Below are 15,289 nucleotides of genomic sequence, written 5' to 3' on the forward strand. Positions count from 1 at the left end.
AGGATTTTTCTAAAAGCATTGGCTATCTACCTAGCACTATTGCAAAGCTAATAGGAATCTTGGAAGGTCTCAAACTTTACTAGAATGCCCAGATCCCTAAAGTCAACGTTTACTCTGATTTTATAGAGGCCTTATCTCTCATTAACCAAAGCAATACTCATAATCACCCCTATTCAATCATCATCAAAAATATAAGAGATATTACCATGCGTAATTGGAAGATAACTTTTAAGCACGTTTTCAGAAAAGCTAATAGATGTGCTGACCTTATGACATACAAGGCGTCACCGAATAATTTTGATGTTTATCTTTTTGATGTACCACTAACTGATTGTATAAGCCTTATGGCTTTTGAGCTTACCTAATTCCGGTCCTTGCACGGTTTTACCGTGGCCTTTTATTAAAAAAAAAAAAAAATATACTACCTTGAATCTTTAATTTGCCCTTGAATAAAACTGTACGGTGATGAAGTATAGTTTTTTATTCTATTTTGAAATTTATAGTATATTTTGCTAAACTCTTTAAGAGGTGATTTGTTCGCGATGATAAAAGTAGAACTAATGAAGGATATGAGAATCAGGGTCACTAGGCCAGTCATGGGAACTTGGTAAGAAGATTAAACTTGAAGATATAACGCTGTAAATGATCTTGACAAAAGAAGGACGTACTACTCCGTTTTTTTAATATAAGAAAAACTATAATGTTTCTCTTTGTGTATATTTACAATCAAAATTATGAATTTCAAAAAATATTTATCTTATTTTTTCATATTATTTCTCATAAAATTAATGTCTATTTTTACTAGATAAATTTGTTTCATTAATTGTAGAGATAATTTAGTCTTTTTTTATTTTAGACATAATCATTGTATTTAACCAACTTTTTAAAAATTATTTGAGTTGATTTTTTTTTTATATTTAGAAATTGAGGGAGTAACTCTCATCAATAGTACTGTTGAAGGATTAAGAATTTTACAGATCAGAGAGTGACAAGGGGTTACGTATACGGTCATATTTTTCGTGAAGCAAACTTTTTCTGCGAATATCGGATGGCTAATCATACTTCATTTGATCCAACACCTGATTGTGACGAGAGAGCATTTTAATGTGTGATTTGCAGGGGCTTAGATTTATGTTAACTTAATTTCAGGGCTGAGGCCTTGCCCCTCCCTCGCCAGTTAGCATCAATATACATGAAACAAATTGATGTGATAAGCACAGGCCACAAAAAATAATAATAATAATAATAATAAAATAAATCAAACATAGCTGCCGCTATGCGTCTTCTCTATTATCAATATTCGTGGAAAACTGAAAACGGACAGGAAAATTTCTGTTTTCAAAGTATTCTTATGAATTTTAAAATACAAGTGACTTTTTCTTTTGCTTCTTTGTTTTTTTTTTAAGTTGTCACTTTCACTGAAATTGCTACGAATTAGAATTCTTAATTTTAACTTAAAGGTCTCACACAACAGTCAACAGCCAAATCCTTGCTTTACGTCGTGTATGTGGCTATAAATGCTCGATTTGATTTGGCAGCTTAAGTTGCAATCCTCACCACTCAAAAACTCGCAGCATTCATACCAATTTCTCCTTCCAAAAAGAAAAGAAAAACATTCAGCAGAAAAAAGATGGACATTTTGAAGGCACCACTATTACATAAATATAATGCGTGGTCAATTATATTGCTGTAGGTTGTTGTAAGTACACTGAAGTCTAGCATATCATCATTACTGAGACACCACTATTACAAACTTGTTCTGCTCTTCTGCCTTCTGCTCCTTAAAAATAGGACAAAATGGGCAGCATCAAATCTAATTATCAGATCATATGATACACCTCTAGGTACCAGGCCACTTCAAAAGGCAGATGACAGGAAAAGAGAGAGTAAATTAAAGGATGAATGCATCCATTACTTAGTTATTCATATGAAACATGCCAGTATATATATGGGATTGATTGACTAATTAACGACACTATATATACATATGCATGATGAGTCAATCCCCCCTGAGACGAATGGGAATTAGAGGAAGTGATCTGGTATTGTAAGTAGGGTGGGGTTTAGAGTGGAAGAGTGAGAAGACAGTTCAACGAATGGAGATGATCCATCCATGGCAATTTATCACAGGATTTGAGTGGGAGATTAGGTAGTGGCTTTCTTTGCGGAACTTGAATCATCAATACAACCTTCAGTCTTTTTAAATTTATCTCAATTATCAATCTAGAATATATTTGGTTCAAGAGGAGGGGAGGAGAAGAGAGAAGGGAAGGATTTTAATGAACATTTATTTGATTTAGGAACTAATAATAAATTGACAATTTTATTCTTATCAATTTTAAGTTGATTTTTATTTTTTACTTTGATTTATTATTAAAAATAGTTATATTATATTTTAATATCTTTATTGTTTTAAGGATATGAACTTTTATTAATAATATTTTTTAAAAAATAAATACATTAACATTCTATTTTATCAATGTATCTAATGTAAAAAATATTAAAATTTTGGACAATAAAAATTATATATTAATTTTTGTGAAGGAATAAAATTTATTTTATTATAAAAGAAAGGAGTAAAGATAATGCATAATTTTTTAATATCAAACATAGTTTAAAATTTTAAAAATAATAAATAAATAATTTAATTATAATTTTTTTCTCTCCTCTTCCATCCCATCCAAAAAGTCCCAAATTGGAGGGGTGGGGTTGAACCCCTCCTTTTCCCTTCTACTTTTTAACCAACAAAATAAGGGAAGGGGAGCACTCCAAAAACCTTTAACCAAATACATCTTTTCGAGCTTTTAAAAATTAATCGAGGGACGTATTAACTATTAACTGTTTGTGTGTAGATTATAACCATTGTCATTTTCTGACTGGGGTCTTTAAATTTTGTCTGCAGAAGCTACACGAAAAGCAATCATGTGAACCATTAACGTAAGAGTTTGAATCTACTTCATTTGAGTAGTCATCTTCAAGTCTCTTCTTCAATTTGTCATTTACTATGCTCAAATTTCGCTTTCTAGTGGATGTGACCCTGCAATATTATATTATTGCAAGTGGCTACTTGTGCTTTTTAATTCTAAATATATTTACAAAGCTGTGCTTTATATTTACAATCACTACCTCCGATTACATTTTTGCTAGATCTTGATGATTAGAACTATCATTTCTATACAGATACATCTAGGATATTCCATCATATTTCTCTAATAGTTTGGCTACAATTAGGATGCATATACTTGTGACATGAGATGAAAAAACTTAAAACGGTATAATTTTCTATTTCATACTAACTAGTCTCTTGATATTTGCCATCAGCTTTGTTTGATATTTGATTCTATTACCCTCTAACTTTCATACTAATATTAACTGTTTTTGATGGCATTGGTACTTAAATTTGAAATGGAGGTGTTATAAGTTGGTGGATTAATTTGCTTGTGGGGTTCGAACATAAAAATATCTGATTGCCTAGCAGAGAATGATGTACAATAGACCTGGGCTGTGTGAAGGTAACTACAAATATTTTGACACCTAATTTTTTTTTCTTTCTAGGGTTTTAATAAGGATAAGTGCAAAGGGGCTTTTGAGAAGGAAGAGAAATTCAAGAAGGGGTGATTGTGTTGTTGTATTTGTCCGTCCTTTATTATTATTTTTTTTGTTTTGATTATAGATTGTATTCATAAGGTGAATTTTGTTTTCTTTTATTGGCTTTAATTATTTGTGATTGTATACTAACTTTTTTCATTAATAAAGTATCTCTTATTGTCGAAAAAAAGTTTTTTGATTAGTTGTTATTTTTTGGATTGAGGGTGAGAAAATAACCCTCATATACACGTCATATTAAAAAGTGACATGAATATTATGTCCCCTTAATAATAATGTAAAAAGGTTTAAAAAAGCAACATTAAAAATATTGTTTGTAATATTGAAAAAATATAAAAGATCAAATCGGTTAAAATTAAATTTAAAAGTTTCATTATTCCAATCAACCAAGTGAGTGCGTAAAATGATATAAAAAGATGGACAGTTGCTGATTCTCGATAATATCTGACCAAATAATAAGAGCAATCTATTTTTGCTCCATTGTGAGCCCGTGCTGAATGCGAATGAAGCAGCATGACTGAAGGAAATTTCTTTCAAACCCTAGACAACTTCACTCCATTAGGGGACCAAAAAAGAAAAAGTGACAAATAAACTTGATTCAGTAATTTTTTTTTAAAAAAAAGAGAGAACATGGGCAAGCATCTAGCTAGATTGGAAAGGAGCAAGAGAAAGACAACTATAAGTCCTAGGGCTATTCCCATCTAAAGTCCCTATCAGCACGCATGATAGCTCAGATCTCCGATGGTCTGCGAAAGAGTGCGAGCGAAAAAACGCATGGTATTGAAAAGAGAGGAACGTTCAATGGAGAAGGTGAGGTGTGATAGATCAATATAATCAACGAATTACCTTATTCTTGAATAGCAATGCCATTTTAATTCAACCTACACAAGTATGATAATATTGGCTACTAACATGTTGGTGATACGAGAATGAGGACGGCGATTATTGTCCTTTAGGTGTTAGTTTGTTGGAGGGACTTTAGGATTAGATCATTGGGTTGGGTTGAAGAGGTGAGACTTATATGGGTCATCCACACATATATTTCTTGCGGATTCCAGAAGCTACCAAAAAATAAAGAATTAAAATGGTCAAAGTAATGCTCTTAATACATCTTTTTACACATCTGGTATTCGTACAGAAAAGCTCGCTTCATTATGTATGAAGTATATATGAGTGCGTACGTACATTGATTCTGAACTAACTCTCCCTATTGTCGGTATTCGGTACATAACAAAAAATAACCGCCATGTAGATAAATAGTATTTACTATAACTTAAAGACGAATTAGTTAATTAGTATATATACTATCAAGATATAATGTTCTGTACCTAAAACTGGCAACATAGTTTGTGCAGTACTCCAAACTATACTTGTATAACCGTACTTCTACAGGGAGATAAATGATGCCACTTTGGTAACACTATATTACAAGATAAAACTATATATGGTAATACGATATATTTGTAAAACCTATACTATAATTACTAACTCATGTTCATGGTTTGGTTACTAGCACCAACATATAATACAGTTATTACTGTTATGTTTCTTTCACCTAATTTTCAGGGAAAAAATATGAAGGCACAGTTTAAGCGCTATAAAGTAGAATGTCGTATGCATGTAGTTAGAAATCACATATTGTCAGGTAAGAAAGACAAACACCCTATTCATTCGAAGCCTGATATATACATGGCTTGTTCTAGAATAGGTAGCTCCCAATAGAAGCTCTTAGAAAAAGAAGTAAACGCTTGCCTAGCACATCCGATAGAAACGGGGAAAAAAGCAAAACTGCTTTGTTTGTATTTCAAGTTTCAACATACATGAAAGTGATTGATACGTAGTCGAACGACCATCAGAAAAAGATACTACTACTGCTACATAACGTGTCCTTAATCAAAAGTAGTATATATCATGGAACTCGAGAGCCAATTAATTTTACATTATAATCTAACACTCCAGAATAAAGAGAGAGATATTGTACAGAGAGTGGTATTGAGTCTGAGGCAGATACGATTAATTGTTGGGCACAAATATAAGGAGAAAGTAATTGATGAGAATCCAGGAGAGGCTGGGCTTGTGTTATTAAAAAGGAGTATATATATGCATCTGACTTAAAATGTGCTCAAAGTTGTCCGTTGTCTTCTCAATTGGATGCGTGTGCACGCCTTCGTATGTCGTCACCACTACCCCTTCGTCTTTCGTTAGACGTTGCACTTGCTTCTTCACATTGCATCCTTGATGAGTACATCTGTAGTAGCTCCTGCAAATGCATATGCAATATATAAATATTCACTAAATTAACATGTATATTTATATATCACTCAATCAATTCAACATATGCATATTGGTATCACTGGCAAGATATATGAAACAGCTTTGTTTTGTATGTCATTAATCAATTTTGATATCAATTGATGTCTTATTAAGTTCCATGATAACATCAATTCAGCAAACAGTGGAACAAACCAGCGACTTCGCCTGAAAAGTACAGGAGATAGTCTCACACCACTGTTCTAACTCTCGATTGCGCTTGTCATATCATCAGTTTGGAAGGAGCACGATGCTGATATATATGTATGTATCTGACATGGCCAATTGAAGTAATTATCCCAAAATTATTCATGGATTTCATCGTACGTACTATCAGAAGGCAATTTTATTTATCTATACATCCAATTTGAGTTTGTTTTCGAATTGGCTATCCAAGTGCAAGCTAGTCGATAAACTGATATAGTCAATCCGCAATTTAGTATTTTATGGACCCTTTTCAAGATTCTTGATCTCTGCTGCCAATGAACATATGGGGTTATTAAAGATCATATACTTAACTAATTAATTGCGTGCACGGATCGATCGTGTGTGTGTGTGTGTGTGTCTTTCTCATTTTGATTTGACCCATATGCAAGTATACATGTCATAGAGCGGCACACCAAAGATAAATATACAAGTGAAAATAAACCAAACAGGTGAAATATCAAGAGCCAGGAAGAAAACCCTAGCCGTTAGCAAACCATCTCAAAGAGCATATCCAATCATATCAGTCCCAAAAAAGAAAACTGACTCAGAACATGGCAGACCATGCATCTTTCAAGGTTCTCATATTAGTAGGGAACATAGAATTAAATATATATATATATATAGCCCGTAAAACAAGACCAAAAGGTAAACAAGAAAATGAATCTAAATAAAAGGGGGATGGGAAGCGAAAAGCAGACCTGGGGAATTTGTTGTTTTTAACAGCTTTCTGGCCGTATTTTCTCCACCTGTAGCCATCATCAAGAATGTCAACCTGGCTCCGAGTTTGGAAAGCAAATCTAGGCTTTCTAACCTTCTTCTCTCCTTTCTTTTTCCCTGTACCTCCTCCAATCTGATCATCCTTCCCATTTCCACTCTGAGATAACTGCCCATCTCTCACCTCTCCTCTTTTCTGCAAATCACCGAGGCTCTGATCATGACTAGGCCTCAAACCCAGAAACCCGTTCGAGATTTGGCCCTCAAAATTACTAAATCCATGATAAGAGCCTCCCATGGCACTAGCTGGCATTTGAAAGCCTGAAGAAGAAGAAGCAGGACCAGGAAACAACACGGTATAATTCTCCATTGGGATCAAGCCAGCTTCTTTGTCTTCAGTATAAATGGTGACAGAAAAGCAGTTAGCTGGGAGGAGAAACTCTTAAAGGATGTACAGATATATATGGTAAAAAGGGTGAAGAGATAATTGAATACTGGTGGGGGCAGCTAGCGCTTAGAGGAGTGGCTAGCCAGTGAAAAATGGGGAGACATACACCGAATACGAATTAATATGACCGATGAGAAGGAATAAAGATATGATTTACGAAATGCGAGCCAATGCGATATATATTTGAGATTATAGTGTCGTAAACGGCACGAAAATTATCCTCTCATACGATGATGAGAAAAATGAGTTTCACTTATAAATTATACTCCCTCCATTCCAAATTATAAGATATTTTTAAATAAAATTTAATATATCAATAAAGTTCATTAAAGACATTTTATAACCTTAATTTTTCAAGATAAAAATATAAATTTTTAAAAATATCCTTCATTTAATACCCCATTGATAAAAGAATATTAAAAAAAATATGATAAGGGTAATATTAAAAAAGTATTGTTAATGAAAACTTTATTTTTATTAAAGTGTCTTATATTTTAAAACGCTAAATCTTTTTTAAAAATATCTTATAATTTGAAAAAAAAAAAAAAAGCAATACAAACAGTACGGAGGGGAGCTTATCAGAAAAAGGATCGAGAAAATTTGGGGCGGCTCCACATCATATCATTGGCAGGACAAGGGACATGAACGTTGTTAATTAGTGGGAATATATAATATGTACAGATCTGAATTACACATTGAATATAGTTACAGAACTGTCGGTGAGGGCAAGATTTTTGAATTATAATTGTCATCGCGATATATGTAGTACATATAGGCGGAAATAGAAGTTGGTAATTTGAAATTGTAATGAGGGCTTAATTTAAAATCAAAGATGAGAACACTTTATCGTGGTGAGTGGGTCATCCTTCGTGAACATTGTGGTTAATGTGTGGTAATCAGGACAAAGACTAGCAGCAGTTGCCTTTGAAGTTTGAAGTTTGAAATGATCCTTCGGCACATCATCACGCTTCAACGTGTATCACTTTCATACGCAAATTAATTATATGTGGTTTGAATTTCTTGCCTATCTACTCATGTTTTTGCCGTTGCTCGTTCTTTACAGTAATTCTAAGCAGTGGTTGAGTCGCTAGCTACTCGATTCTATATTAAGCAATGTATGCAAAAATCCTAGGTTGAAATTCAAAAATATTTTTCAGGCCAGCATGATATATACATATTCTCTTTCTAAAACGTGATATCAGTTGCAGTTACGAAGGAACTAATTAAAAACTAGTTCTGCGATATATATTTCTCTTTCTTGCTATATATTCTTTGGGGTACGTATAGTATTTAAGTTTGTATACTCTAATGGGGGTAGGTGGGTGCAAGGTTTTGATAGTGCATGTGGCAGCGGACCTTTAATTTGCAGCTTCCGCGAAATTGCTTATGATGGAAACAGTCATATGTATTGGCTACTAAACCTAATTACTACAGGATCGTATAAATTTCAAGACACGCCCGCCTCTCCTATTTAAGAGTGTCGGTTTTTAATTTTACAGCCTTCGGCTTTAATATCTCTTTTGAAAACATGGATATACTTTTTCGTCTTCAATTCTCTTAAAAAAAATATCAACTAAAATACTTTAATTTTACATAAAATTTTATTTTAGTCTTTTAATTTTATTTAATATCTTTTCAATCTTTTAACCTTAACACTATTAAATTCACTAACAAAAAAAAAAAACTACATTAAACTTTTAAATGTTGATAAAATATCTTCAAATATTGATATATATTAAGTTCAATCTTTTAAAGTAGCAATGATTAGCATAAAAAATAATCATTTTTAAGCGATGGTGTTTGACTTAGAAAATTAAAAACATACTTTGTAAAATTAAGAAACTAACTCAAAACTTTTTAAAAAGTTAGAGGAAAAAAGTATCCTTTAGCAAAAAAAAAAAAAAAATTGTCTCTTTTATTTAGAAAATCGTATGTCGCGTCGTTACAGTGGAGGCCTGTAATATAGAATAGAAATAAAAACTAATTAAGGTAAACTCACTACATCCCTTAAATAGTATGTGGAATATTGAAGTCATTGTCCGTGCCCCTTTGAATTGAAGTATACTATATATATAGTTCAGTAAAAACAGTGTTAAAAAACTGAACAACTTACTGAACTGTAGAGTTTGTAGTTTGTAAAAATGATTTGTGGACACGAAATAACAGAGTACAGGGCATATGGGTGTATGTCAAAAAGAGAGGAGCTGGTTTATGGGGAAGGTCTGAGGAAGAAATTAAAGGAGCAGTATTGTGCAGTTGAGTTGAGAGTGACCAGAAACTGTCATTAAATTAACAACAAATGGAAAGCATATTCAAGTGGAGTCGTCAAATAAACGGAGAAAACCAAGAATAAGACTAAATGCCAATCATGGTTATTTTTTGTCACTTCAACCTCCCTCCCTCCCTCCCCCTCTCTCTCTAGCTCACGCGCACGCGCACGCGCACGGGCGCGCGCACACATCTTCCGATCTTCTCCATCTACTGTATGTTTGAGTCTTTCAACCATGCATGCTGAACTGCAGCAAGCAACTATTCTTCCTCTTCTTCTGCGCGCATCCATAATGAATTATGTCCCTCGAGAATCCTATGGTGGTGTCTTTCTGAAGCTATGTCTTCTCTTTCAGTGTGTGTGAGAGAGAGAGAGAGAGAGAGAGACAGACAGAGACATGTGATGGGATAAAGACAGGGGATATGTAGCTAGAAGCATGTGGGTTTGAAGTTTGAAAAAAATGCGAATTAGGTCTGCGCAGCCTCTTTTCTCCAATGTCATTATAATGTGGAAGGAAAATCATAACAACGAGAGAGCAAATAAATAAATTAACTTCTGTTGGAACATTTTGCAGATAAAATTTAATTTGTTTTTTTTTAAGTTACATCTTTTTAAAAAATCATGTTCTTATAAATTAAAAAATATTTGTAAAAGATTATATAGAGAATTATAGTTAATAAAATCATATCTATCTAAATTTTAAAGATACATTTAGAGAGTTATAAAATCAAAAAGTATCTCTTGGTTAGAAGAAGTTTATTGCATGAAAACTCTACAAATTAAAAGAAATGTTTTTTTGTCATGGAAAGTTAACATAAATAACTCTTAGTTAATATTAATTATTAAACTATATACGTTCATGAACTAACATAAGAATATTTATGGATTAATATAAAATTATTCATGAACAACATAAGGGTTATGAGCTAACATTAGTTATAACTTTTAAGGAGAGTTTTATTACTTAAAATGTATCATTTTAAAACATTACTTCAACACAAAATTACAAATACCACTCACCATTAGTTATTTTGGAGATTCATTGATTAAAATTCGTTGCCTTTATTTTTTGAATGCACTAGAAATGAGGTCAAATTATTTCTTTATGAAAACCATTATTGTCTTGGCTTTAAGTCTTGATAGTGTAAAGCATACTCAAGGATCTTCATTGTATCCTAAAAGAAATTTACCATCAAGCCAACGTGCATTTGAAAATTGGAATAGATGAATTAAGTCTAAAGAAATAGTGCTGCTCGCGTCTTCAAAACAACGTACATAACTTTCTTCTTTTATCTCCACTTCTTTTATTCTTCAAATAGCCATCCCCGCTAACAACTTCCAATCGCTGCAGTTTGCATCAGTTTTGAAATTGGTGCTTACAAGTTAATATTTTCAACACGCTCGCTATCTACTATATATGCCAAGTTCAAGCAGTTAATAATTCTGCTAATAACCTTGAGGTACAAATTAGGAGGGTCTAATTATTGCCTACATGGCTGTTGTGCTGTGTAGACCGCAGAAAGCAAGCCACTCTGATCTTCTCCTCTGAAATATATCCAAACACGTACGGTCGATACATTTCCGGCAACTGCACGAAACCATCCATCCCTGTACTCTTAGCTTGGTCAGAGTTGGGTCATCGTGGAACCAGATGAGACTAGAAGAGTGCAGCCAATAAAGCGACGTCGTTTGTTGATTTTCTTCGCACACGTGGCTTGCATGCATGTACAGAAATGTGAGACGCGAGCGATCATAAAAGTAAAGGGGGCGTTTTAATAGAGAGAATCTAACTGATAAAGAAACAGGTAGGAAACTATAATATCGGGAATGATGATAATATGGGAAAGCTTGAAGTAGAAGAGGAGATCTAGAAATATTCAAAGTGGGTTTGAAAACGTCAAATGGTGACATGCCACGTTGTAAATATTTTGTTTGCAGGTAGCAAATCAACCTCCATGACCATGAATCCTAACTTCCCATCAATAATATTTGGATTTACATCACACACCTTAGAAAATTCCGAAGTGGCCAGATTCAGTGTTTGGGGTCCACCGTCTCCGCATTCAGTGTGCCACCATTCAAGGTGGAAGAATATACCTTCACGCACGTACAGCCACCCCGAGGTATACCTTTGCCTGCCTCTCTCTCTCTCTCTCTCTCTCTCTCTCTATTACTTAACTCGCTCTTTCATCTTTTTCCCTTTCTTCATTCACCAACGGTTCGTTACCCGTTCTGTATTATTTGTTTTCCTATCGTCTCTCTTTTCACTAACCAACAAACTCCATGAACTTGTCTCTTACTCGCCCTCCTTCTATCTTTGGATTTGTTCATCATATTTGTTTATATCAATAATATAATTTCTTCCAACATGCATGTGACCTTACTCTAGAATACCACAAGTCAACTAGGTCAAATGAAATATATAAATACTCTTTCCCTTAATTAGTTAAGTATAATAATGATATGTGAAATCAAAAAATTTGAACTAAATAATATTCTTATAATTAATCTTTAGCATGTGAATAAATTGTATTTTTCATAAAAATAAACTCTCATTTTGTAAGGAAAATTTGAAAAAAAAATGTCATAAATATTTCTTGTAATTTTTGTTATAAAAAATGAAATGGAAATTTCTCTTATAATAAAAGTTATATGGAGTATATATGATCCATTTGTAAGGTGGAGGGGAAAATTGATCCCACAAGCCCAGGAAAACAAATACATGTAGTGACTTAAATATTCCATTCGTCCCATTCAAATCATTCAAAAATTTCAGTCAACATCACCACCTCAAAATGGAAAAGAAAATACACGTGGGCTCATAAAAATTTGACTAATTTCCTAAAAAGTTTATTTGACCAAAATTGTATTCATGTGTTTTGACCTTAAGTAGCAAGAGTTGTAGAAAGAAGGTAGTAATAGTTTATAAAATAATTTTCTTTGATTGTTTAAAATGAAATTTCATCACAAAAATTTTATACCATACAAAAGAGTTAAGTTTTTTGTTTTGGCACAAAAAAGTTTAGGTGAGTCAGATTCTAAAAAATTAGGGGCTAAATTATTACCAATTGAATCTACCTTTATTGGTCAAAATAAAAAAGAGTTCAGTTTTATTAATTAAAATAAAATTCCTGATTTTAACAGATATAATTTTTATGCTATTATAATTTTATTGTTTATACATAGTTCTTTAGTAGTATTTAATTTTAATAATTTTATTATTTAATATTAATATTTATTAAAAATATTAATATTTATCTCTTGTGTACAAATTTTTCACCCACAAACTAATTTTTCTGCGTTGCTCACTGATATTATCGTGGGCGCGTTTTCATATATACAATGCCATGTTTGACCCACCAAGTCACTGCTCTATATTAGTATGTATTGATGTTGTTCAACAAAGAAGAAACTTCAAAACATATAGTTCGTGCGTAGAATATGGATGGAAAATTCAATTAAACATTCGATCCGTTTTTAATTATAAATTGCATGTTTATCTTCTGGACATATGCGTCCTTTGAAATTTCCGTCTCATAATTAGTTTGGACCCGAATTTGGTTTTCTGCCCTCGATCGATTTTACGTACGACAAAGTCTCATTGACCTTTAGCTTTAGTTAATAATCTCTATCATTGTCATATTACTCGTTTACAATAACTTAATTATGTGAAAACTATACCTTCAGAAATTTTCCCAACAGTTGCACGGGAGCTCGATTAGTTTGAAAAAATAAAATAAAATCATTACCTTCACCGCGAGCTAATCAAGTTTAATTTAAGTGCAAAAGTCTCATTTTGAATTCATGATTCATCACTTCGTCAGCGAGGATGTCTCACTGGTTCACACGATAGTGGCTTAATTAAGGCGCCACATTTATTGTAATCAAAATCTGTGTGCCCGTATGCGTTCGCGCGTGCGTGTTAGGATTTAGGCCTCATCAAGAGCACAAGAGTTGACATTTTGATTTCTTTTCGTACTTTAGGCTTTGAATTTAGACTTTTTAGTTTTCACGGATTTCGCATTTCTTACAACAACAGGAGAAGATTTTCACAGTATATAATTAACCAAAAGTTATTAACAATAACAATCAAAATGCTCATTATACGGGAATGGATTCTCCAAAGTTACAGATTTGTGAATTTCATGAAATTTACTTTTTTAAGGTAAGAGAAAATTTTTTTGCTATGTTTTATAAAAAGATAATAAAATAAAGGGCTTTTACAAATATAACCTATATTATAAGACCAAATCAAACAAATAGCTCAACATTTACTATATTTTATATTATGGTCAATTTATTATATTTATTAATAATATATTGTTGTATATTAATGATAAATTTTTGTATATTTTTAGATTTTTAATGATCAATCTATTATATAGTAATGATAAACCCCTTATATATCAATATAAACTGGTTATACTCTTAAATTTTAAAAAATTTGGTCCATATTTTTTGGGTACAAGATTTTTTTTTAGCTAGTAGGCTAGTTTATCAATAAAAAATAACTACAAATATAGAAAAACTTCGCAAAAATTCATGCATCTCGATTCTAAAGAATTTGCCAGCGAAGAATTGGCTAGGAGGAGTGAAAATTAACCTTGGTTAATGATTACTTCCTCCGTTCAATATTAAAAAAATATTTTTTAATTAAATTTCATCTTTCAATAAATTACTTGAGTTATTTAAAGTTATACATTCTCTATATATTTATTGCTATTTACTAGGATGTCTCAATAAAAAAGACTTAATGCTTATTCCCTCCATCCTTATATATAAAATATTTTCTAGAATCTTATTTTGTCCCTAAATATAAGGGATGACAATGATTTTTTAAATAATTAAATAATTTTACCCTTCTCTTAAAAAATAAAATAGATCATTAAATATATCTTTGTCCCACCACCATCATAATATTAATTATGATATTATTAGAAATAAAATTAAAAAATTATTGTATTTTTATGTAAGTTCAACTAAATAATAAACTTTTATTAATATACAAAATTTGATTAAAAACATGGAGTACATCTCTTAATTAAATAATTAATGCAAGATTCAAAACGTCTCATTAATTATCCTGGTAGATGGAAATGTTCCCTGTTCCACCAAACCTAATGCAATAATCAAGGGCCTCCGTCTATGATGTTTCATCCTTAGGTAGCCAGCCAGCCTCAACTAGTTCACTCTAATATCTCCCCCATCTTCAACCCATCCATGACTAATTTGTACTTCTAAGTTATAATTTGGTTAACACAGTAAAACCGTACCAATCAAAGCAGGCTGGAATAATATACTAATATGTGGAGATTCTTCTTCACTTTTTAAAAATTAGTTTTGAAACATGCTTTAGTATTCCTGTAGATTTAAAATAATTTAAGGTAACATCTAGGTTGATAAATTTGTATTTGAATTTTAGAGATGAATTGCAAATCCAAATCCAAATCTATATTAATCCAAACATACCATAAAAGAATTTAATAAGATTTTTGTATATATTTTTTTAAAATTGATGAAAAAAATTCAGAGTGATCACAATAAATTAAAGGAGAGACCAGAGGGAATCATGAGCACTCCAGGCCACCATTGATGACCGTTCATAGCAGCAGCAAAATGGCAGTATTTAATTACTTTAATTTAGAGATGCATTTGCATTTCACAGTAATTTGTTTAATTGTTAGGTTAAAAGTCAATGAAAATAAACAGTGGACCTAATTGTTGGCCGAAGTCCC

General features: G+C 32.1%; 1 protein-coding gene across 1 annotated transcript; it reads right to left on the reverse strand.

Annotated features, from left to right (window-relative positions):
* Positions 1–5,373: 5,373 nt before the first annotated feature.
* On the reverse strand, positions 5,374–7,403 carry LOC129306855 (probable WRKY transcription factor 75). Its single transcript, XM_054947623.1, has 2 exons — positions 6,822–7,403; positions 5,374–5,866 (listed from the first exon to the last, which is right to left on the reverse strand). The coding sequence occupies exons 1-2, from the start codon at positions 7,205–7,207 to the stop codon at positions 5,689–5,691; spliced, it is 564 nt and encodes a 187-aa protein (XP_054803598.1). The 5' UTR covers positions 7,208–7,403; the 3' UTR covers positions 5,374–5,688.
* Positions 7,404–15,289: the final 7,886 nt, after the last annotated feature.

The sequence above is a fragment of the Prosopis cineraria genome, unplaced genomic scaffold, assembly GCF_029017545.1.
Source record: "Prosopis cineraria cultivar Desert tree isolate PC_DT_omini unplaced genomic scaffold, ASM2901754v1 PC3, whole genome shotgun sequence".
Classification (NCBI taxonomy): Eukaryota; Viridiplantae; Streptophyta; class Magnoliopsida; order Fabales; family Fabaceae; genus Prosopis; species Prosopis cineraria.

Coding starts and splice junctions, on each gene's coding strand:
- LOC129306855 (XM_054947623.1), bottom strand. CDS start 7,207: ATGGAGAATTATACCGTGTTGTTTCCTGGTCCTGCTTCTTCTTCTTCA. Junction 5,867..6,821: donor AAAAACAACAAATTCCCCAG/GTCTGCTTTTCG, acceptor ATGCATTTGCAG/GAGCTACTACAGATGTACTC.